This window comes from Falco rusticolus, chromosome 13 (assembly GCF_015220075.1).
Source record: "Falco rusticolus isolate bFalRus1 chromosome 13, bFalRus1.pri, whole genome shotgun sequence".
Classification (NCBI taxonomy): domain Eukaryota; kingdom Metazoa; phylum Chordata; class Aves; order Falconiformes; family Falconidae; genus Falco; species Falco rusticolus.
Genome location: NC_051199.1, coordinates 26623220 through 26647291, shown reverse-complemented (window position 1 = coordinate 26647291; position 24072 = coordinate 26623220). Strand labels below are relative to the sequence as shown.

General features: G+C 40.6%; 1 protein-coding gene and 1 long non-coding RNA gene across 2 annotated transcripts in view; one reads left to right on the top strand and one right to left on the bottom strand.

Annotated features, from left to right (window-relative positions):
• The first annotated feature begins 2502 nt into the window (after window positions 1-2502).
• On the top strand, window positions 2503-5653 carry LOC119156722. The gene is made up of 3 exons (XR_005107269.1): window positions 2503-2534; window positions 3022-3081; window positions 5589-5653. It is a non-coding gene; the product is annotated as an uncharacterized LOC119156722 (long non-coding RNA).
• A 12497-nt stretch (window positions 5654-18150) lies between these two features.
• The window catches only part of SI (sucrase-isomaltase), a 53176-nt gene continuing 47254 nt past the window's right edge, over window positions 18151-24072 (bottom strand). The window contains exons 43-47 of the mRNA XM_037407571.1: window positions 23936-24060; window positions 23562-23650; window positions 22214-22263; window positions 20224-20394; window positions 18151-18941 (exon numbers count right to left, since the gene is read on the bottom strand). Of these exons, the coding sequence (XP_037263468.1) occupies window positions 18879-18941; window positions 20224-20394; window positions 22214-22263; window positions 23562-23650; window positions 23936-24060 (498 nt within the window). The 3' untranslated portion in view covers window positions 18151-18878. The remainder of the gene's footprint in view (window positions 18942-20223; window positions 20395-22213; window positions 22264-23561; window positions 23651-23935; window positions 24061-24072) is intronic.

Below are 24072 nucleotides of genomic sequence, written 5' to 3'. Positions count from 1 at the left end.
ACAAGATATTACAGCTAAGTTAAAGGAAAACAAGCAGAAGAGCACAAGGACACTTAGTTATAAGATGACGTTGTACAAATCTACATTTATTAAATTAACTTTAAATACAATTATTAAATTACAAGGTTTGAAGAGAGAAAATGCAGAATGTTGGAGCAGAAAACACAGCCAGATTGGGAAAGGTCTGTACGCAGGCATGGGTGCCCCGCGGGCAGCGGCTGGGGGGAACCGTCCCTCTTGCCGTCGGCAGAGTAACGTCGCACCTCGCACAGATTTCCTGCTCGGAGAAGGGCTTTTCTCCTGTAGATTTTCTCTGCTCAGACTTACAGGCATCGCACCTTTCTTCAGGAGAATGATTTCAGCTCTCAGCGGACTCCGTTTGCCACGTGGGCTGATGATCTCATGGCAGAAGCAAGTCAGGCAGCAGTGCAGGAACACACAGGTCCCCTCGTGAAGCAGTCTGGTGACGGGTTCTGTGCATGTAAGGGGTGTAGCATGGATAAAAGTGCAAACTTGTAAAAATTTTTTTTTCTCCCAGATTTAGTTTCCCCAGAGGGTCACCTCTTCCATTTTTTTTCTCTTTATTATTTAAGAATATCAAGTAGGTGACTGCCTTTAATCTTAAATGTCTTTTATCTGATTTGTAGTCATTTTAGCCAAAATTTCTAGCGCAGAATATAAAACGTAAGGCTGTTTCATCATTGCATAGAAAATGCGTGAGAAGAGGGTTAATAAAATACCCAATGTTTTTCAGACTTAGTGTAATTTACAGAAGACAAAAACTTTTGGCAGCTCTAATAACGGAATGATTAAAGACCTCTGTAGTAAGCGTATCAAATAATTGCTGATTTTACAATACTGAGAGGAAAAAAAAATAATCACCATATTTAGGAGAAAAGCAGAAGGATTTATCACTACCAAAACCACTGAGTCAGCATAATAAGCCTGCACAGATCTCTTGATCACATCACCTGATGTTCCTGTAAGTAGATGTGTACTCCAAGGTCTGCATTTCTTCTTGTGATGCTGCTTCAAACTGCAAGTTCAACTTTTTTGTGAAATTTAATTTAGATTTGTGTTACTAATTTGTTCACTGGTTTCCTAGCCCGTCAAATGGCTTGGCTGCTAACGTACCCCTCGCCAACAAGCCAGGAGAACTGCTCAGCCCTTCACACCAGTGGCTGCCCAGGAAGCCCTTCTGTAAGAGTTCTGGGGAACTGATGGAGCATCTTCACTTCTCTGAAAGAGATTTTATCAAAATTTGCCTGCACACATTAGAAATGCCTGAGGACAGCCAGGCTGTGTGATGGATTTTGCTGTCGGGGCTGAGCACAGGTCCTCACTTGTGTACATAAGGGATTTGAAGCTGTTCTGCAATAATATGTGAAAACTGTTCAGGTTTGTTCAGGTTTGTTGTTGTTTGGTGGGCTTATATATGGCTCTCTTTTTTCTTTTCCTTCTTTTTTTTTTTTTAATTTTTAGTGGTCACTGATGTTTGCAGTTATTTATTAACTCTGCAGAAGTTATTTGGGAAAGAACAGTGAGAAAAGGCTAGAGTATCTCAAGGCAGGCTACTGCTTATCCGGTGCTCGGGAGTTATTAAGGGACAGCGGTGGAATGATTTTTTCCTCCTTCTCTGACAGTGGAAAATACTATTAAACTAAAAGTGGAAAATTTCCACAGAAGAGAGAAGGAAGTTGTTTGGAAAGGGCTGACGGAGGCAGAGGGATGTGTTCTATCGGTCTAGAGAAGCTAAACCAAGCTGCCCCCACTGAGTGCCGATGGTTTTCATTCATTCCTGCCAAGAGCTTTGTCTCTGCTCTGAAATCAGGCGGTGCTGCTGTGTGGGTGGTTGTGCCGTTAGGCTGTCGAATGAGCCCAGGGGGGTGGCGCTTGCTGCTGTCTGCTCTGATTGTTTGTCATGGTTAAATCTTTTCAGTCATTTTCTAGTAAGTATAAATTTTGAAGAGAAGGCAATCTCTGACTTGACATAGATGGATTTGTAGGCGTGCTCCCATGGAAGTCGGTGATTTGCTCTTTGCTCCCTCCCACTGAGGAAGGCTCTGATGCAGCCACGTGCTGTCTGTGGCCACGGGCACGTGTTCTCACCACTTCCCTCCATCCCCTGGAGGCCCATGACATCGATTTCTGCTGAGCCAGGCTCAGCCAGGCTTCGCTTTAGTCTCTGCTTATGAGTTAACATAGCCATCACAGGTGTCTGCATAGCCTCATGTGGGAAGCCAGCCCGTTACCTGTTCAGGGGAAAATAATCCTGGCGGTAAAGCAGGGGCTGGTGGAGGCAGGTAGGACACAGCAATCTGGCATGGACTTCTCTCAGGCGAAAAGCATCTCTGGTTTTAAGCAGCAGTTTGTACTTTCCTGCTGTGTTTGGTGAGCGTATCACCATTACCTTGTGTAAACACGTGTGAAAACGAAGGTTTTTCTTTTTAAAGATGTATCAGACGCTGCAGTACCACAGTGAAGGTTGCTGCTGGAGGAAATGGAAAGTGTTCACCAGTCCATGAATAAACCAGGTGCTCCTGGCTTTCAGTGCTATTTTAATACTATCTAAACAAGAAAAAAATGATGTTTAATATATATTTTCCAACATTATAATTGTGATACCATGGTATAGAAATGAGCAATGGACAATTCGGGTTTTGCCCATTATGTCTCACGATCGAACAAATGTCTAGTTAAAAATAACAGATGCTGTCAATCTGCAGTTCAGCAGCAGAGGACTATCCACTGAAGGCATTATAGGCAATACAGCAAATGCTTGAAAATTTGTGTTTGTTTTAACATAATTACAGGCAAATAAAAATAAGAAGTTTTGCTATTTATTTACTTTAAATATTAGTGGTAAAATCATTAAAAGTATAGCTCAGGTCTCTGACTAATCAATATTGCAGTTCCCTTTTAAATAAGGCTTAACATTCATATACGGTTTCTTCATTTCAAACGTCTTATTTTAATAGCATTTTTCTCTTCCTGAAAATGAAAACGTGTTATTGGATCCAGTCACCAGAAAGGCTGCTTGATGTCAGGAATGCCGAGGTGTCACCGTCCCCGTTCATGGTGGTAAGGGCTAAAATGGAAAGGGACAGTTGCATGGACATTTTGTTTATACTTTATGCACATTTTTTTGAAGATGCAATCAATTATGTGAGAAATAAGTGATGCATACAACTTTTTTAACTTTTTAACATTTTATTTCACACTGATGGAGGTTTCTAGAATTGTAAAATAATAAAATGGTTACCTGCTCCATACAGATGCATACAGAAATCCATACAGATTTCGCAGAAAATCTTATCTCCCCCCCCCCTTTCCCTGCATTTGCACCATAGACCACTGTAGTGGGTCTGAAATTCAGGTGGTCAATGGCATTAAATTTAGAAGTGAATTTGATCTGCTGCTGAATTCTATAAAATCTGCATATTTGACTTCAGGGTGGGAGGGTGGTCGGAAAGTTCTTGGGCTGTGCTTAAATTGCCCTGTTTTCTTCTCTGTGCTTTTTAAGGGAGTCTTATTATATTCTTCTCCATTTCTATCTTGTAGTAATTCTTTATCTGTTTCATTAATAACTTCCAGAATGTCACATTTATTAATGTCTCTCCATTTTCCCTAACTCCTTAATTTTATCTTTAAAAATGAGTGCAGTGGGAGGACTTCCAGAGCTGGTAGATCTTCTTACAGTAAAACTGCTAACAATGAATGACTTGGCAGGGGCTAGTAACGTCCAAGATACGCCGAGGTTAGTGCTCTGGGGCAGGCTTGCGTATGATGTGGGCTTGTCATGTGAAGAGCAGTCCGTCCCCCTGCTGCTGGGTGGCAGTTGTGGGAGATTCCTGGCTTTGCATTTCCACAGGACGTCCAGGGCTCAAACAGTTGCATGTAGCTTGGTTGGGTCTGAGACACTTGACATCAAAAGGTGGATTTCTGGATTTTTCTCCAAACACAACCCCTGGAGGGGGGGTCCGTCCTGAATTACACTGTCCTGAACCCAGGGTCATTCAGGCGGCTGAGCCATGCCTTTAATGGATTGCTCTCCCAACTTCCCATCTTGGAAGTTATTTCCAACTTGTCTTTAATATATGCAGCCCTGCTAAGCTGTTAAGTAAGAAAGAAGCCGCAGAGCACTAAAAATATTTTAATTGCTGCCTTTTCAGATTCTCTGGCTGCTGTCTAATGGGCCTTCAAACCTTGGTTTGTTTCTCTGAGCACATAGTGCTGCGAGCCCTTGCAGATAGATGCCTTCTGCTTCCAGAACTCTTCTCTGTACCCTGCCTGAGATCAAAATGAATGCTTATTTCAGACTAATAAACAGGCTGCATTTTCTGACAGACTGTATTCACTGGAGTAATATCATAATATATTTCTTTTCATGTGTTGGTTTCCCAAGTTGTCAATTAGCAGGAGAAAAAGTGTCACTCTCCCCACCAACTTTATTTCTGTGACCAGATTTTTTTTTTTTTTTTTTGGTACACCGTTTGTCAAAATGTCAGTTGTGTAAGCTTGCTGGGGGTTTTTATGTGTCTGAAAATATTCTTAAAAGATGTTCTTTCATTATCTACTCTACATTTAAACCAAATGTTTTTGAAGTAATGTTGTTAGGCTTTGGAAACTTCTGAAGGTGACAACAAAAAAGATGACTGGGAAGTTGAAATTCTTTGGTTTCAACAATATTTTTTGTCCCCTATTGTTAAAATATGTGACTTGGAATTCTAAAAAAGAAAAATAAAAAAAAAATCCTGTTTTTTGTTTTTTTCCACAGTACTACATGCAAATACATGCAAACTCCCTTTTTTCACCTCTGTTTGCAGCTATCGGGGTGCAGGGCAGTGCTGCTTGCCTTCCCATGGCCTCAGGAATGCAGTTTCCCAGCCACATCCCACCTGGCAAGTGGGGAGCATGCAGGGACATAGGGTGCTTTCAGGATTTCAGAGGGCTGCAGCTGGGCTGGACCACCCCATCTCACTTATTTTACTGTCTCTATGCTCTTCCAGTAGGACGGCAAAGAAAAGCTTTAATTGCACCTGAAATTTAAACCGAATAACTACGCGGTCACCTTGTACTAAAAGCTCATTTCATTCCATGGGTCCTGTGAAAATTAAATATTTATAAGGTACCTATAAAGTAAACAAGAAAAAAAGTGTGATAGTTGCAGTAAAGGGGCTAAGGGATTAGAGTTTCTCAGCAGCATTTTCTCCCCGTGCAGGGCCGCGGCTCTGCTGCAGCACCGCCATGGTCCTGCGGGCAGCCCCTGCCCAGACCTACCTGCCCTCCACGTCTAAGCACGGCGATGATGTTCTGATACATGTTTTGCAATAAGTGCATAACGGTTGTTTTTTTTAATTTTACGTGAGAGTGAAAGAAGCTGAAGCATTTGCTTTTCTTATATTTCATTCCAAAAATTCAGAACCATTTAACAAAATGATAAAATATCACACCATAGGAAAGGAACGTTTATTTTGTCATCGTTCTTGAAGATGATTACCAAAAGATGAAAAATGTAGTATTTTAAGCCTTGCTACAACAGATGTACTGTTTTATTGAATTTCATTTTATTTAAAATTATTTCACAGAAACAAAGGAAGCACGCGGCTTATATCCATACATCTGTTGATGATGATGTATGGCTGGAAAGGTATGTATGTGAATGCAGGGTATGTAGATTGCTGCGGGTTTTCTAAGCATAAATATCCATAAAAACAAATCTGCAAAATCTCTAAACATCTTAACTTTTTACAGAGTCATCATATTATGAAAATAATATTCTTCATAGATGCTGGAAAGAATATTACAATATATTATGATTTTTATTATATGTATTATACGTTTAAAAAAGGAGTGTCTTTTGTCAAGTAAATAAGTATTTTCCTGTTGACTGCCGAATATGTAAATGCATGTCTCTGTGTGTAAATATTTATCATAATAGTCACATTCTATATAGATATATGCTATATGTGAATGTGAAAGCTACGTTTCTAGCAGCTGAAAATATTTCCTCTCCAGGGTGTTGTTACTACACACCAACAACAAAAAGCATACCAGGATTCATTACCCAATATGTAAAGAACTTTGAGGCTATATATTTCCAACACAGACTGATTCAAAGTTTGACATTTTCAATGTGCAGTCATTAAAAAAAAGCTTCGTGTGGTTTTGCTCCCCCTTTATTTAAGGAAAAAAAAATTTCCTTTTTGACCCATATATGTATCTGTATTCTCATAAATATGCCTTATGATATGGTGGAAAGTATATTCCCTATCTAACATCTATTAGTAATAAATAAAAAAAATCTCATAGGAATTATCTAGCAGTAGGTAGAGAATTCCAGCGTTTGTTCTTTTCTGGCAAGGAAATATTGAATAGAAGGAAAGTATGAATTATCTCTCCAGAACTGAAAGGGAAGACTCAATAAGAAGTACATTAAAATGCATTATGAGCGACAAAACGCCTGACCCAAAATTCTTCTCATAAGATATTAATGAAAGGTTCTATTTTCTAGGTACTGGGAGGCTATTTAAATAATCACTGGTCATGCATGTGCTGCTGCTAGGCACCGGCTGTTGGCAATATTCATTTTTTTTTAAAGTTGTAAAAGCATAAAAATGTCTGAAGAAATACCAAAACCTTAAGCTTGTTGGAGGTGAGTGTAACGGGGCAGGAGGTACATCCAGTAAGGGGAATGCTGGTCTGGAAAGTGTTCTCAGTATACATGTGAGAACCAACAGGTTTGGGGAACAGTCAGAGTGGTTCACTGCTAGACAACACATGGGCATCTTGTTCTGGTAGTTTTTTTCAGTGTCATTCCAGCGATTTTGGTGAAGTCTTACCTGACTTACACCCTATGAGAAAATCCAAGTCCAAAACGTGCTGAGCAAACGCAGTGAGGATTTTGCAGCTCTGCTGAGAGGCAAGCATTCGGCCGGTCTTGTGTTAACACCAGGGGATTTCAGTCACTGAGGCTTTGGGGAATCCCGGGGTTGCACGTTTGCTGCCTTTCCCCCGCCACCTTTCTGAGCTCCTCTTTGTGGGGCCAGTCCCAGGGCTCCGCCAGGGCAGCACACCGAGTTCCACAATATTCAGTGCTTTTACCACGGCAGCAGGTGTCTAACGTGCTATCAGCATAGCGGTGTAATACTTGGGTGGAGTAATAATGCTGATATATTTGTGTATCAGCGTGGGGTATGTGTGTGTATGTATATATGCATAATGTTTTTAAATTATGTGCAAATCAGTTTTTTAATGAAATGGTCAAAGCCAAAGAAAGTGCGCTGAGAATTACATTGTCTCATTAGTCTGAACTATGCAAATATTTGTTTTCTCTCATGGACATAATATCCAGTGCTATAAATTATTCTAATATGTTGAATGTTTCTGTGCTGCAGGTTTATTTGGTGGTTAGTCAGTTATCCAAGGGCAGAGGATCTGCTCTTTACTGGTTTGGCTGCCTCATACAAGAGCCGTACGTGATGCTCTGTGGCCGCTCTCTGATATGCATCGCAGCAAGGGGACACGCTGGTACCTCATGGCCCAGAGGGCACCTCTTGGGTGCATCGGCACCAGCCCATGGCCCTGCCAGCACATGCGTGTGATGCCAGTGTAAGGCAGATCCCCCTTCTCAACATTCTTGTCCTGCCCTGTTCCTGGGGCATTCACGTAACTGGGAGAAAAAGCATTAAATAGCTTACTTTTCATCTTAGAGAATAAAGAAAAAAAATATCTGAGGTATTCTTCATGCTCCCTGTTATAAACAAATATACAGGGACTCACAGCCTGGCTCATCTTAGCACATAACTTTTGTTTGAAACGAGCCTGGCTAAATTGTGTTTACAAGCATATCTGCAGGTGTAAAAATCACTGGGTCAGGTAAAATATTTTAATATTTTTATAACTGCAAATCCACATTCCTTACACTCTCACGTGCTTTTTACAGCCTTCAGTTCTATAGGCAGGTTCTTCTGACTGAGCTGTCACCCAGCGCTACCGTAGTTGGGCAGTGTTAGTATACTCGGTTCCTATTTAAAGCAGGCTGCAAAACATGCCTGAGCACAGAGGTGTTGTCCCAGTGAAATAAGGCACGTGAACAAGCAGCCTCTCGAGTCTCTGATGCGCAATAGAGCCAGCATAAAGATGCTCAAAGTAAAAGGATTTATCTGAACCTTGCGGTCCCAGGATCTCCCGAGTCTCACCTCACTTACCCCCTCAGCAGTATTATTTATCACAGGGTTTTAGTTTGGGTGAGGTGATTCATCTTTATGGTCATCTTGGTCATATTCTTTGGTTTCAGAAGTCATTTCATTTCAGATTATTTTATTCAAACCATTTCTTTTTGCTTTATTTGTTAGGTGCTGCCATGCGGAACATGCTGAGCCGAAGAGAGCCTGCCAGAAGCTGAGCATCCCCAGGACCCCAGTGGCGAGGACCCAGCGCAGCTTTCCTCGATGGCGAGTAACCTCTCCCACCGCTCATTAACGTTAGGTTTCCTTGTGAGCTTGCCACTCAGTAGAGGGAAATGTAGGTTAATCTGTGGGGAAACAGATCTCAAAGCGAACCAGGCTGTTGGGTTATTCCAGTAGCGAAACTTTTCCTCTGTGTTCCTGTTTTAAGGTTTGGAAACTTTGAAGTAAGGCTCTGTGGGTTAGTGCTGCATTAAGGAAGCGCTGCAGGGGGAATCCGTTGTCCTTGGGAGCGTTTCAGAGGCTGATACACATTTGTGTAAGTGAGGGAAAAGATACGCACTGAGAGAATGGTGCTGTCTCCAGCTATAGTCGGTGTACCTTTTGAAATTAAATATTTAGCTTTGCCTGTAAGAAAGTCAATGTCAAAAATACACGGTAACTTTTAACCAGTAGTTTCATTCCACATCATGCCATCCTTCCAGGTGTCGTGCCCTTCTGTGCAGCTCTACTCTGATTTTCTGAGACCACCCCCAATGTGGAAGGATTCCTGTGTAATTTTTAACCAGCTCTTTACTTAGTTCTATATGCACACTACGTAAGAAAATACTTACTCTTCATTTGGGATATGATAGTGAGAGAAGTGGGGTAGGATGTGTGATAAAAAATATTTCGAAAGGAAAAGAAACCCTTTGTACTTGTGCCAATTCTGCAAGTGCCATCTGCATTATAAATCGCTTGGATGTGTATAGTTCAAAACCGTTTGGGGAAAAGGGATTGATAACTGCTTGCTAGGCTGTGCATTATGGGTACAGAAATTCAATTCTCTCTTCTGAATTCATTCAGAGACGAGTATTAATAAGGAAGATCGTTACCTGCATCTATCCTGAAGCAAAACATTATTTAATGCAAACACTTTAAACAAGGTAATTAATAGTTTAGAACATTCTAAGTCATACACTGCTGATATTCAAAACCAAAACAGAACAATTGAAACCATGCCATGATTTTTAACAAGTTAATTTTTTGTTTATGTTATTTTTTTTAAAAAAAATATTATTTGTGTAACCACATATTCTTTTGAGTGCTACTATTAACTTGGGAGGATTTGACGGTATGTTTGCAAGTATATAAATTCAGAACTACGATATTTAAAATGTGCTAACAGAACCTCTTTTTAAGTGTCAGACGGGTAGTTTAGGTACCTACATCAAAAGTTGGGTGACTAAATGACCAAGTTGCATGTTGCCTTACTCCAGCTGTTTGAGCTGCATCAAAGCTGAGGTTCCCCCTCTCTGCAAGAGCAGTCAGTGCGCAGGAGCAGCTTGCCTCAGCTCTGTACGTAAAGGCTGCTGCAATCCAAAGGAACCCGCCTGGCACTTGCTTCCCTCCTGCATCACCGGAGATCATCTGCGTGATCAGAGGGAGGCAGAAAAGAGAGACACCAGCAGGTGTAATTCTGAAAAGAGTGCCAATCAAATTAAACAGAATGCAATTGCTTTCTTTGCACTTGTTATTGTTTATTTGTTTATTTTATCTTGACATTTCAGAACCCCAGCAGAAAAGTGGAGCATCCTGAAGGTTGTCTGTCACCTGGTGGGAGTAAGCTGCTCGCCCACAGAAAGCCATCCCTCTTGCCCCTTCCCAACCTCCTGCCCCAACTCCGAGGGGGAATCCCGTAAGTGACCATGGACTAGGTGGGGCAAAGGCCACCACAAAGATGACTTTTCAGATGTAATCTGGAATATCGGTATTAGATTCAAAGGGGGGTTTTGGTGGTTTTTTTTATATATATGTATAAAATATAATGTAAAACTGTACAAACATCCTACAGTATTATATCCCAGCTCTCTATAGTGGTTATATTCAAAACCAAAAGGACAAAGTGACTGAAACCATTCCTGTAGGGGAAAAAGAGAAAGAAAACAAAAAAAAAGCTATTTCACCAAAGAGAATTCTGTTTTGATTTATAGGGTGCAGTTACACAAGAGTTACAGGAGAAATGGGACGAGGATAACAAGAAGAGGGTGGCTCTCTGAGAGTTCAAAGGTAGGCAGCTGATCAAAGGTTAACTACAAGAAAAGGAATTATTCTATTCAAGTTAAAGATAGGACATTGTAACCTAAATAGATGTTTAGCTTCAATTAAAAGTCTTGGAAAAGGCTTTTGTGCTGTGTTTAAGTTCTCAAAGTCAGGCAAACTTTCTTTCTTTCTTTTTTTTTTTTTTTATATATATATATTGCTTGAAACATTTTGTGAGAAGAGAGAGAGATTAGGCTATCACTGAAGGATGGAATATCTCAATTTTCATTTGAAAATGTTTCTAGTTATAAAAGGTAGAGGGCAGAACCGATTAGATCCATTTAAAATTGCAGGCTGTAGAGGTGGCATGAAAATATTTCGTTTTCTAAAGTTAGAGATGGAATAGGTAGAACCCGTAAAAGCATTTTCTCGAGCCTGATAGCAGCACAGAGTGCTGAACAGAAGGCAAAGGGTGGCAGTGAAAATGAGAAAAGGAGTAGCTGAGGGGGAGATTAGCTCAATTGTGAGAGGTATTTCATTAAAGGAATCAGATGGAAACTTGTAGAGGAAGCAAGAGCTGCCTGGGATGAAAAATAACAAAACATGCTTCCCCAGCATCACTGCCTGCTGCAACGGAAAATTAATCCAGGAATATTGGATAGCAACAAATTAATCTGAGAGTTTGTATATGCAGTGCAGGAAATCCTATTTTCTTTTCATTCATTATTTAATACAAGGGAAATGTATCATTTTGAAATATCAAAAACTCCTTTGACTGGTGCCCTGCTGTAAGAAAGCGTGTAGCTGGGTTGCAGCTTTTGAATGTCAGGGCTTCTGCCAGCCCATGGATGGGGCTGCCTGTGTATCTGGACACGAGGCACCGGCCGAACCCATGTCTCACTCGGTCTCTGGAGATGTGGGGGGAGCCAGGGAAGCACGCGGCCATGGGGGTGAGGGCTGGGGAGTGGGGGACCACGGGGAATTGAGAGGAAGAGTTAGCAGGGGTGAGATGGGACAGAGGGAGGCGAGGGCAAAGCTCTCCTGCTGCTTGCCAGCAAAGGGGCTCTGGTTAGAGTGGGCCATGGGTTGCTTTCCACTTTTAAAGATTGAATCATCAGCAAGCAACTGAAGAACATCCCACTCTGCAGCCCCAAGGCATGACTCTGGGGAATCTGGAGCCTGCTGCTGCCCGAAGCCAACAACCAGAACATGCCATAAGCCAAGAGGCAGAAAGAAACAGGAGTGGCACAGGCAGGCACCCGCGCCCCTGCCACAGCGAAGGGCAGAAAAACGTGCGCATCAAAGGTGGCTCCTGTACTCATGGGGAGTTGTTTTAATGAGGGCTCCTGTTTCTCTTAGCATTGCAAACATTGTCAGAAAGTTGTTACCCGAGGAGATGTTATTTACTGGTATTAGCACAGAAGGCAAACCTTGCTTTGCCCTTCAGCAGTGTCTGGCCAGGTCCTTCGTCAGCTTCGCCTGTCTCCAGCAAGTGGCACCGGGCAGGGAGTGGAGCAGTATTAATCCCAACACGGCGGATAACAGTGTCATGATTAAACAGCAAACCCAACTGTATTTCCTAACAGGACAATCCTCCTGGAGCTTTCTTTTCTGTCTGTTGTAATCCAAACGTCCTAGCACAAATGATAAGATATAGGTGTCAGGATGCTGCGAGGAACTGTATAGATCAAATAGGAGACAACAGAGAGGAGAAAAGAGATTCTGCAGCTGTTATTTTAAGTGAATGCACTGGGTCGTGCAGTCTTTTCAGAGGAGGCAGACAGTGTCATTGCAGATAACATTTATTAAATACATATCTGACAGTGTAACTATTGTTAAGGAATGCTGTTTATTTTCTCACGAATCTATTAAAAATAATAACCACTAGAGTTACATATATTAGCAAAAGCAATAATGAAATGAACAGAGCAAAATGGTTGGGCTTGAGAAAGAGCTGTGCTCTTTCTCAAATTTCCATTTGCTGGCTTCATTTCAACCACCACAATCACAAGTCACAGCATGTTACTCCCCGTTACAGTCATATTCACGAGAAAATAACACAAGTCATCAAAGTTCTGTAAGGTTTAGGCAGCAGCTCTTCTGGATTCCAAACATCAGACTGTACTCCTCAGTCTTAGACTTCTATCCAGCTATCAAAAGCAGATAGGAGCTTATTTTTTTAACAGGCTGTTTCAAAGTGAATTGAACTGTCCTCATGACACCTTGTACAGGAACAGTCCACAAACACAGGGAATGGGAAGGCTGTTGGATCAACTCCTGTACACGTCTGATTTAACTCCAACTGCCGTGGCTGTGTCCTGCTGAGCCAAATTCAGATCTACATAGAATTTGAATATTTTCTCTGTTATGCAGCATATTCTCCAGCTCAGGTCTTTCCATGCTGCCAAAGCAAGCCACGGACCTGGAAGGACTCATCTAGACCAGATCCTTTGCTCTCCTCCATCCTCTTGGTATTTTTAAGAGGTAATTTATGACAAAAAATGTTTTTAACAGATACTTTTGGGCTATCCTGCTTGACCGTCGCTTTTATTTGCCTTTCTCACACTGAGTGCTCAATGCAAATTGCTTCAATTTTTAAAACAAGCTGGAATATATTACTATCAGCTACTTTATGGCCTGGCCCTGAATATAGGGTTTATATCAGTGGGAGTAAACGGTGCACTAATCTGCCTGAAAGGTCTCGTGACATTATTAAAAGGGAACCACTGGTCAGGGAGCATTTCTAAATTGCTTATTACATAATTACTGTAATGTGCATAATGCCTCACGTGCATTAAACATTCAACTGAATTGGCTTTGAATTTGAGAATAACCATATACTGTTGCCACACCCCTTGTTTTACATACTAAAATTTAAACTATATGTATAGTGTATGTATAAGTAAGTGTATACATGCACCTATGAATTACATATATTTAGCATATACCAAATACGTATTTAAACACTTAACCTTCCCACACAGGACAATCTGAAGTGTAATATTGCATTGGATTAATTTTTAATGTTTCAGTTTCAATTCATCAGCATTCATTATTAATATTCAAAAATTCATATTGCAATATAGCACTGGAAAAACCATGAATCTTGACTTAATTCTCAGAACGATATGAGGTTAGCATTTTCAGTAAATGTAAACAGGAACATACAAACTCTTCATTACCGGTGTAGCTTCTTACCACAATTTCCTGGTGTAGCTAAAGAAACCCCCAAAATTTTATCAACTGATAATAAAAAAAAAAAAAAAGTATACAAAAAAGCAAGGTTTTTTAAAATTATTTTTATTAAGTAGAATTAATATGTTAGTCCTCGTGCCTATCACTGGAGTTGGCACAAGCTTTAAAATATATGGCCATGCTAGTTTGCTCACCACCTCAGGATAAACAAAACGGAAGGAAGGGATAACTTCTCATAAAGTGAAGACACCCTCCCCATGCTGTCCTGAATGGTGACATACTACTTGCTTTTCACAAGCCAGACCACAGTCCTGCGGTGTTGCCAGATGTTGCCATCCAGCTGCTACTTCCAGGCTCCAAGGAAAAAAAACCAATCCAATTAACCGTGCATGTGTGGCAGCTTCATTAGAACAAGCACAGCCAAGTGAGACAAGGTTTTGTCTTTTACATTAGCAGAATAGTAATTTCAGGGCCATCAGTGTCTAGCACAACAGTATATGCTCCTGCTCAACAGAGACACTCCACCCCCAGACAACCCATCCACCTACTCGTATACGTGGTACCAGAAGAAGTCCTTCAGAGTAAGTGCGAGCATCGTTTGGAAATCCTTTAGAGTCATGCTGAAGGCAAACGTGAGTTGATGCTTTAAAATTTCCTTCCCACACCAATTAGTGGCGGTTTTCTTTTAAGTTGGCATAAAAGGGCACTTCTTTTTAGTGGTGAAAGAACTGCTTTCAAAATTCAGTAGTTTCCTGGAGGAAAAGCTAAGCTAAAGGAGATCTTATATTGAAGAGCTCACTGTGAATATCCTTCAGCTGCAACATGAGACCGGAGGAAGGACAATCAAACAAGAGCATCTTCCTAAAAGGCAAGTAATGTAAGCATCCCAACTACTTTTTAGTCTGTGAGAACCAGAAATATTTATAAAATCTTCTATTTATGTAGCATATGCTATAACAAACCTACCACTGAAATCTGTAGCTTCTGTCATCCTCCCATAAAGCTGTAATATTAGGTGTGGGACAACAGGAATTCACCTTGCAGCCTGGGGAGCCGGGTGCTGACCCAAAAGCATGGTGGGAACCCCGCTATGTCATTATTGTTTCCATAGGTTTGGAGTCAGAATCTTTTTAAGGTAAGTCACTCTCTGGGTATTACAGGGCACTGCTCTGAAAACGTCCTCCAGCTGTGCGTCTGGCAATGATGTAATCTGCAGAGCTGTCGTCTCGATAGTGCTCATCACGTTATGGTCCCTAGAAAGAAAGCTCCCAGCTATTTCCAGGCTTGCGTTTCACGTGTTCTATTATTGAAGGATTCTTGGATCTTTCCACTTTTGAAGCATGAGAAAGTTAATTAGATCTAAATATTACACATTGCTACAGCCACATAACCATATTTGAAATACAAACGATTAAACGGCGCAGGAGCCTGCAGAGAGGTCTGGTGTACTCACTATTTGAGAAATAGGAAGGAAAAGGATTGAAGTGAAAACCCAGTTTTGCAGGTTTTCTGCTTTCTCTCTTTTTAAAATGAAAAGCAGAACTTTCTTAGCAGAGGCCAGGTGGGAAGTCACCCACCCCCTTGGCATTGCAACCCAAACAAGCCACATCCCATCAGAGCGTGTTCTCCTTCGGGTCGACTGCGTGGGCTCAGCGCATGAGGGCAAACACGGTGGTTGCCAGGCTGGCTGGTGAATTAATAATAATTGGATGTGAAATGCTTCTGTCTTGCAAGGTACTGAAGGTCATGCTACCTGTCATGGGAAATGTAATTTCCTCTTGATTTGTCGTGGAGATACAGATCTGGCCTCCAGCAGTCCCGTCACTGGCCTTGCTCTCAGGCTGATTTGGGGAGCTGGAGCGCAGCTCCAGCGTGTAACTACAATATTAACTGTTTGTTACATGGAAAAAAAAATATATTTTATATTCTTTAAAAGGGTCAGGGTTATCTGCTAGTACTTGAAAAGTTGTCATCATCTGGGAGGCGATTCATTGGGCATTTTCTCTGTATCCGCTGTTCTCTTACAGAAGTACGTTAGCCAGAGCCGGAGGGCTCTGCACAACCAACATTAGCTTTAAGTGCAGTTGCTGTACTATGATAACTTTCTCAAGTCCTTTGCATACCGAGGTTAGAGCAACTGGAATGACAAAGTTCTTGTTTGGTTGCAACTCCTAATTAGGTAGCTAGGCGAGACAGTTTTGTGAAGTTCATTAACCTGTTACTTGACCTTGATTTAATGTCTAGGCTGTGGTTTTGGTCTGCAACAATAGATTCAAAGGCCATTTTTGCTCTGATGAATGAAGCTGCACCCGTGCCAGCAGCAGGAGGCACAGGTTTTAAAAAAAACAGACCTAAGCTTTCAGGAGTAGATCCAAAGCCAACAGAAAAAAACCCTCACCAGATGCCCATGAGGTTTGGATCAGCTCTGGAATGAGCTACTTAAACATTTCTTGAAGGAAAAAAAAGTATACTCATCAGGTCCTGTTTCCATCTGGCTGTTCACTGGTATAGGTCCCCTGAAACCTGAACATCATTAATATTTTTACAAAGTCTCAGTAAAGTGGAACATTTAATGGTGAAACAAACCACATGTATTTACATGTGCATATATATACACACATATGTGTGTATATATACATATATGTTTATGTATATATCAGAGATAAAGGTGTATATACATATTCCTGCATACTTATGTGTATATGTATATATATAGTGGTGTGTGTATATATTTATATAAAATACTCATATATATATACACACACGCGCATATACTGATGTATAAACACACACTTCTCAGTATATCCACCTGTCTCTCTCAAAGGCAGATTTCAGCTGTACATACGACATGAAGAACCCTGCTCAAAATGGTTGGGGTTAAACTTCCAGTTTGTTAAGGAATTAAAAACGCAAGACATGGCATTAAGAAGTGGACTTTCCTTTTGTTCATCTGTCCAGATCACGATGCAGAACAGATGCTGGCTCAGCACAAAGAGCTACATCACCCAGCATCCTGCCACTGGCCATGCTTGGTACCAGTTTCAGACCAGGATGCATGTTTTCACCCTCCTGATTTCCAGCAGCCTCTTGGGTCTTTGACCCTATGTAGCTGCCTACCAGGGCTGACCCACAACAATATGCATAATGTAATTGGTAACTTCATACTAGGAAAAAAATAGCTGAAAATTTTAATATACCAAACAAATTTCTGACTTTTCACAAGTACTGGTTGTATGTTGTTTTTCCCTTTTTTTTTATTTTTTCCCCTCAATTGCTGCCCAGGACAGTGGCCAATGAAGTTCAGGAAAAAAAGAATATTGAAAGCAGAACTTTATGGCTTTCAGGGAAGGTATTGTGTCTTCAGTGAGAATTTTCTGGTGCAATGGGCAGCAGGATTGCATCAAACCTCTGGATGTTGTTACACTATTTTACAAGTAACTTTTTTAAGTGCTAGAAAGTTAAACTGTGCAGAAAGCAATAGTCATAAAGTCCCATCCTCAACACAAGCAGTCTATTTTGCTGCTCAATTCTGTTGAAACTACTCAGGACAGCTCATGGACTTTGATGGGACTTCCTGCAGGAGTTTTTCACAACATATATGCATACTTGAACTAAAGAAAAGCATTGCATGAAGAGCTGCTACCAACCTGCAAAAAACAGCACCCAAGTTCAGCATATAGCTTCTTCTGTCTCCACCTAAGGATGTGATGCTGCACAGATGTTTCAGGAGTGAGCTGTGGGCCAGGCTCTGCTGGGTTGCACGTGCGAACTGCAGGATGGAAGAGATATCTCCTAAAGATCAGTACCTCCCCAAGGTGGCCGATGTCTGTGCAAAGCTCTGATTCTTAGTCTGTATGAGTTCCTCATATATTATAATCTTGGGGACGTAGTAAAAGCCTTCCCCCATGGCTGAAATGCAGTTCCTTCAGCTGATGTGCTAAGCTTTTCAAAGCCAAGGAAACAGAACCATGAGATTCCCAAAATAAATCTAATAAGAAAAAATTATTAAAATAATCATTTGGAAGCCTTGGGCTGTGCCTAAGGTTTCACACGTCAGTCAGGCAGGTACAAAGCAGTAGGACATAATGTTGGAGGGAATGGTTGAAGGCTCGGAAACCCTCACCTCCCCTCGGCAGCGACAGGACGCGTCATTGCATCTGCTTACCTATGTAGCTGGTCATCACAGGCTCTGCAGAAACTGTTGTTTCTTCCTTCAGGCAAAAACTTTTGTCAAAATCAAATGTTTAGTTGTAAATGATCATTTTCTCTGGATTGTCAATTTAATTATTATTTTACAGGGAAGTTTCATTAAATTTAGCCCTGTAAATACATTGATCCACCTATGAGATGTTGGGTACTTAGCTGTTTTACCAGAAAATTTTAAAGCAGAGAGGAATCCTTTAAATGAACCTTAAGCATAGTCACTAGAGATTACTACCACCTTTGGACAGCCGTTTATTCCCATCAAATTTAATTATATACATTCTTTACCAATCTGTTTAGATCATATGCTGCACTCTTGGGATACAAAGAGTCTTTACTATTATAGTAAACATACAATAACATTTCCTTCAGTGAAATAAACACTCAGAGACCAACATTCATTAGTTAACCTTGAAACTTCAGGCTTAATTTTACAACTTCAGATCAAACCACTGGGGAACACAAATGTCTGGCTAAAGTCATAGACAAAAAGAACTTCAAATTTATTTTGCACATATCTTAGTATTTTATAGATCAACAACTTGAAACATTGTTTCATGCTAAAATCACGAATCTGAAAACATTTACTTTGGCTTAAATACTTCTCAGGATAGTGACTTACATAGGCATAATTAAAAATAAGATGAAAGTTAAATATAGGCAGAATTACAGCCCCAAATCCATGCAGGTAGCGCCAACCCTATCTTTTCAACAAAATCTGTCATGCATTAAGGCAGCCAGAAATTCTACTCTGAGAAAACACGGAGTTTTACATTGCTTTCTCAGTTTTGAAAGATGAAGTTACACTGAAGTGCCATACTGTTTAAAATACAGGTGTTTACAACATGTGGAGACGTCATATTTACTCTTCAAAAATACTGAAATGTGACTCCTTTATATGCATAATGCCTGAATATTAACTGACTGTAAGTCTTATGTTTTGATAGTAAAAAGTATTCAAGATGACAAAGAGGCACCTGGAAAACTGAAAGATTGTTTTAAAACAATGAGAAAATTCTTCAGTGTGGCCAATGCTATTCTGCAGGCAGTTTAGCTCCATTGCACAGTGTAGTTTTTGCCTAATTCAAGCTGAAGCTTCGTGATTATCAGCAACTGTGAATATAACAGACAAAATGAACAATTAGTAACTCTGCCCTGAAGATACATTACTTTTTCTGTCTTCAACAGAGATAGTGGCTTCTCGGTTTAGGTTACAAGAATTTATTCCTCCTCTTTTACTTTTCTGTTTGTATCACTATAAACACAGTTCAAGCAGCATAATTTTTTGCATTTCTGATCATGAGGCTCTGATGCCTTCCCTGCATTCAGAAGCCCTTTTAGAGTTGATATTCTTCTTAAAAATAAAATAAAATAACAAAGGCAACAAAACATGAAACATACTCTAATTCAACTGTGCATATGAATTCCCATTCTTCTATCAAAAAGTGAACAGCACAATGAAACACTTCCATTCTCTTTTACATTTTTAACTCATCTTTTTGATTATGTACAGAGCTTACACAGTCCTGGCTCCCTACTGAAAGAGAGGAAGAACTAAGACTTAACAGAATACTGAATCTCAAAGGAAGGGTAGCAACACGCCAGCAGCAGGAGAGGTTGGGCAGTCTCCCTCTGCCAGAAGACTGGCTAGATTGAATGCCCCAGCAGCGCTGTTCGTGTTTGAAAGATGCTCCCTAGAAGTGCCATCTCGAAAGGCAGCACACTTTTATACATTTATTGCAGCTGCCTTTAGGAGTGCTTGACTGTATGGTCCGGGGAGGCAGGAGGGGGTAGTGCCCTGGATGGGCACAAACCATGCAGGCAGAAAGCCTGGTGGTCTGAAGTTGGCGGAAGGGGTGCCGGCAACTTTAGAAGAATTGAGATCTGACTTCTACATGTAGGAAGCCTGTGCTGCAATGCCTGCAGCCAAAATATGACATGACAGAATAAGAAATGGTGGTAGGCAAACAGGGCTGGGAAATGAAAATGTTGTCAGACAAGACTGACAACAACAGGGTCATGCAGAGACTATGAAAATACTTGTAGTTACTTTTCCTTCCTTCAAATCTCACAGGTTGCAAGTAAGCTGTTAGGAAGAGTGGAAACCAGACACAATCCGATATCCACCATTTTCTACTATCAGAAGTAGTTTGGGTTCTTTAACAGTAATTTCCAGGCTTAAAAGCTCTACCACACTTATGCACAATATTTACTATATATTAAACAGTGTATTATATAATCATTACCTGATAGCATTCATTACCTGATGGCAGCTTGTGTACCTTGCTGAAATATATTTTCAATAGGGTATTACAGCTGGGAGCTGAATCGCCAAATGTTTAAGAGCACATATGCAGTTGTGAAAGTGGCATTATCCCCATAAACGGCATCTCACCTTCTTGGCATCATAGTAGTTTGCAGTGTGAGCTGATGTGATCATCCCACCATTCTGTGATATTGTCACCTGCTTAACGCTGGTGGGCACCCCCAGGACTTTAATGTCAGTAAATGTTAAGTTGTTTGGATCAGTGTAACCATGATGCAAAACCGTGATATTTAAAACATTCTGAAAGGAAAAGGAAAAAAGTAATATTAGAGATTGTCAGACTGCTACAAATCCACTTGAGCTATTCGCTTGCTGTCCTCTCTTCCTACTTATTTATTTATTTATTTTTAAATACCTGTATGTTGTTACTGATTTTCCAAATGTTGAAGGCTTCAGTTTTCTTCACATTGTTAGTCTGGCTAAATCCTGAGCTCTGCTGTGTCTTTAATTGTCACTCTGCTGATAGATGTCAGGAGGACACAACAGGATACTCTTAACCCCTGACATGAGCAGCCACTGCTGCATGGACAAACCCCCTCCTTCACTGTCACAGCCTTATCTGCTAGCGACCCTAAGGCCTGATCCAGGCTCTGCTCTCTCTGCACTGAGCCCTCCCAGAACAGCTCCTCCACCCCCGCTACCTCCCTCTGCACTCACAGGTCCCCTCCCTTTTCCAGGTGCTATGATTTTAAGATGGTAGGCACGTGGTTTCTTTGGGATGTACCCAGGTCCAGCAGGTCTCCAGGGAGCGAATGCCATGTTAAGCAGCCCAGACACAGTGCCAGCCCAGGTGTCATCCCCTGCAAATATAATTCTACACATTTAGTGTTTAGAAGGTATCACTTTCGGTGTGAGTATTTTTTATTGTTGGTTGATTCAAGACCTCTTCAATTAGGCTTTTCCTTACCAACTTTTTCTAAGAGCAGGAAAAGGTGAATTTATTTTATAATCTCCTTGCAAATACAAATACTGAATGTTAGAAAAATAAACTTCTCTTCCTTAGCAATTAACATTCCACAATTTGACAAAGACAGAATTAAATGACAACGGTGCATGTAAAATTAGAAGACGTTCTGTCACCCTGAAAAACTAATGAAATAAAGTGTGTTTTCTATTACCATAGAATCATATAGTTCATATAACTACAGACTAACTTAATTCCAGATATTTAACTGGTTATGATAAAAATTGAAACCCAACATCCTATAAATGCCAGTACTTAAAATAAACACTCCTGTTCACTGACTTCACTACCCAGGAATGCATGCCAGACGTGAATGGGCAGGCCTTGTGCCCCTCTTTTGCTACTTTAGAGAATGATTTATCTTGTGCTTGCCAATGACCATGTATTCTGCTGCTTCCTCCCAGAGCTCAGACTGCACACAATAAATACATTCTATGGTGAATATGGGCAAATGCATTACTAACATAGATGCCTTCCTGCTGACCGTGTGACCTTTTCCTTCCTTTTGGAGCTATGCCATAGCTTGAACAACAAGGTAGAGAATAGCAAGGAGGACCCTGACCTTGCCAAATGGATTAGGAACAATTTTAGGTGCCAGTTCTTGAGAAGAAACCCAAATTCTTTGCTGGGCAGTGATCTTTCTCTGTAGCTATAAAAGGGTCAAAGCCTTTTGTCCTGAAAGCTTCCCGGCTTCAGCCTCCGGCTACCTTCTCACCAGCAAGGGCTGTTTTTCCTGGCATGGCTGTTCTGGCCCATCTACGTGCTCCAGATATTCTATATTGGTATGTGTTTTCACTTTACAGAATTAATTTATGAAATAAACTTGTACTTTCAGAACTATGTGAGAAATTACAGTGCCATAAATGCACACACTATTTACCAATACAGAATAACTGATAACTTCAGAATGATTCTTAAATTTTTACCTAATAATTTAATCATATTTGTCGTAGTCTATTTGATTCTGAGCACAATTTATTGTTACAGTGGGTTCTCTAGACTTTATGAAGTCCCAAGTTAAAATACCCATAATTAAAAATACAATAATTATCACCCTACATGATGATTCAAAAAATGTGAGTGAAAACTACGTACCTGATTAGCGGTGAATGATGTTAGCAGATATACACTGTCTTCATATGCATCTGTTCAAAAGAAAGAATAAAATAAAATGTATTTACTACTCACCTTATTTAACACATTAACAAAATTTCAGTTCAAGAATTGTGTCCATATACTATACACATATATATGGTAAGTATCGATACATAAATTTCTCTATTTCCAGACTTCACATGCTTTTAGGCATAAAGTACCTTCTTGTTGTTATGCGTGCTATTTAAATCAAGACAAAATTTTAAACAAAAAACATTTTAAAGCTAAGATACAAAGGCGGCAAACAAACAGCATTAGGAAGATCGAGGGTGTTAAGACCAGTAAGAGGAAAACGTTTCTCATTGAAGAAGGCATGGGAATGCTTTCCCACATCCAGCTCGTTCACTGTCCAGTCACACATGGTCACAATAAATGCTGATGCTTCTTTGAAATCGCTGTCATCAATCCTATCCTTCAGCAATAAATGCACGCAAAGTAGTGCTGGTAATCACGGGCACTGCAAGTTCTTGCCTTTCTGCACTACCACAAGCAGATCACAGGCCTCCTGGCAAGATGCACCTTGGAATCTATGCTAATTTCATTTATCACTGGGCTTCCATAAACACAGCCATCATTTCTGAATGCCACTGCTAACAGGCAGCAGCGTATGAGCAGCCCCTCCAAGTACACAAACAGCATCCTGAAAACTTCCCTACACACCATTATGCTAAATGCCACCCTCTTCTGCATTACTTGCAGCCATCTCTGTGATAGCTTATTGCTGTTCCAAGGGTAATACATTCTGGATGGAAAGGATACATGACATTTAAGTATCTCGTACCTGAAGACAATTTAAATGTAGTAATGTTGAAGAAATTAGTTAAAGCTTCCCATATAATCCATGGTTCTGGTTCCCATAGGCTTGAGGAAAAATCTTTGTTATCTCTGTTGCCTTAGGTTCCAGGTCACAATTTCTTTTAAACGGCATATTGATTCTAGAAATCATAGTATTATGCGGTTTAAATTGGGATACTTATTTTTGTTTTACTCTAATGTTAACCTGAAGGTTTAAATTCAGTTTTGCCTCTGAAGGCATGTTCAGGTATGTTCTCCAGAAATGTGATTGCTTTGGCCAGGATCCATCGTTTCCCTGTGCTCCCAAAGCTCCTCCTCCAACACCCCTCGCTACACTGAAAGCTTCTAAGGCAGAAGCAGCCACCAGCGCTTCTTTTCCAAAGCGATGCCTAAGCAATGCACTCTCCTACAGCTTGGAGTTCCCACTCTGAAATTGCTAGACAATCCTCACAGCAAAAAAGGATTTCATGAAGGCTAGAAGCACCATACATACCAATGCGAACCCCATCATCCCAATAAAGCTGTCCTTCTGCAAACAGGGCGTCATTCAAAGCCACAGTGAGTCCCATCGGGTTTTTTCGGCTACGGAAAACACAATGATTCTTCCTCAGTTTCCTTAGTTAATCACATTACATATTCATCCAATGTTAGAATGTTTTTAAAAGTATTGTGTACCACGCAATTGATCTCCCATGGTCAACTTCCCAAATCTACACTATTCAATTTAAAGGAGACCATTAGGAGGAAACTAAAAAGTAAAACCAGCCATAAGGATCCAGTGCTATCATACATATAGGTGATCTGAAGACTGGCAGCATTTATACAGTAATTATTCAAACCTAAATCTAACATTTCAGCTAATCTTACCTGTAAAAAGTTGTATTAGCAGGTCTTTGCCAAGCAAGGATGTATCCACCTCGGATATGCAGGTTGATATGGTCCAAAGGAGCTGGTAAAATTTGGAATTGTCCCCTAAAGCCAATCTCTTCATCCTATGTATGAAA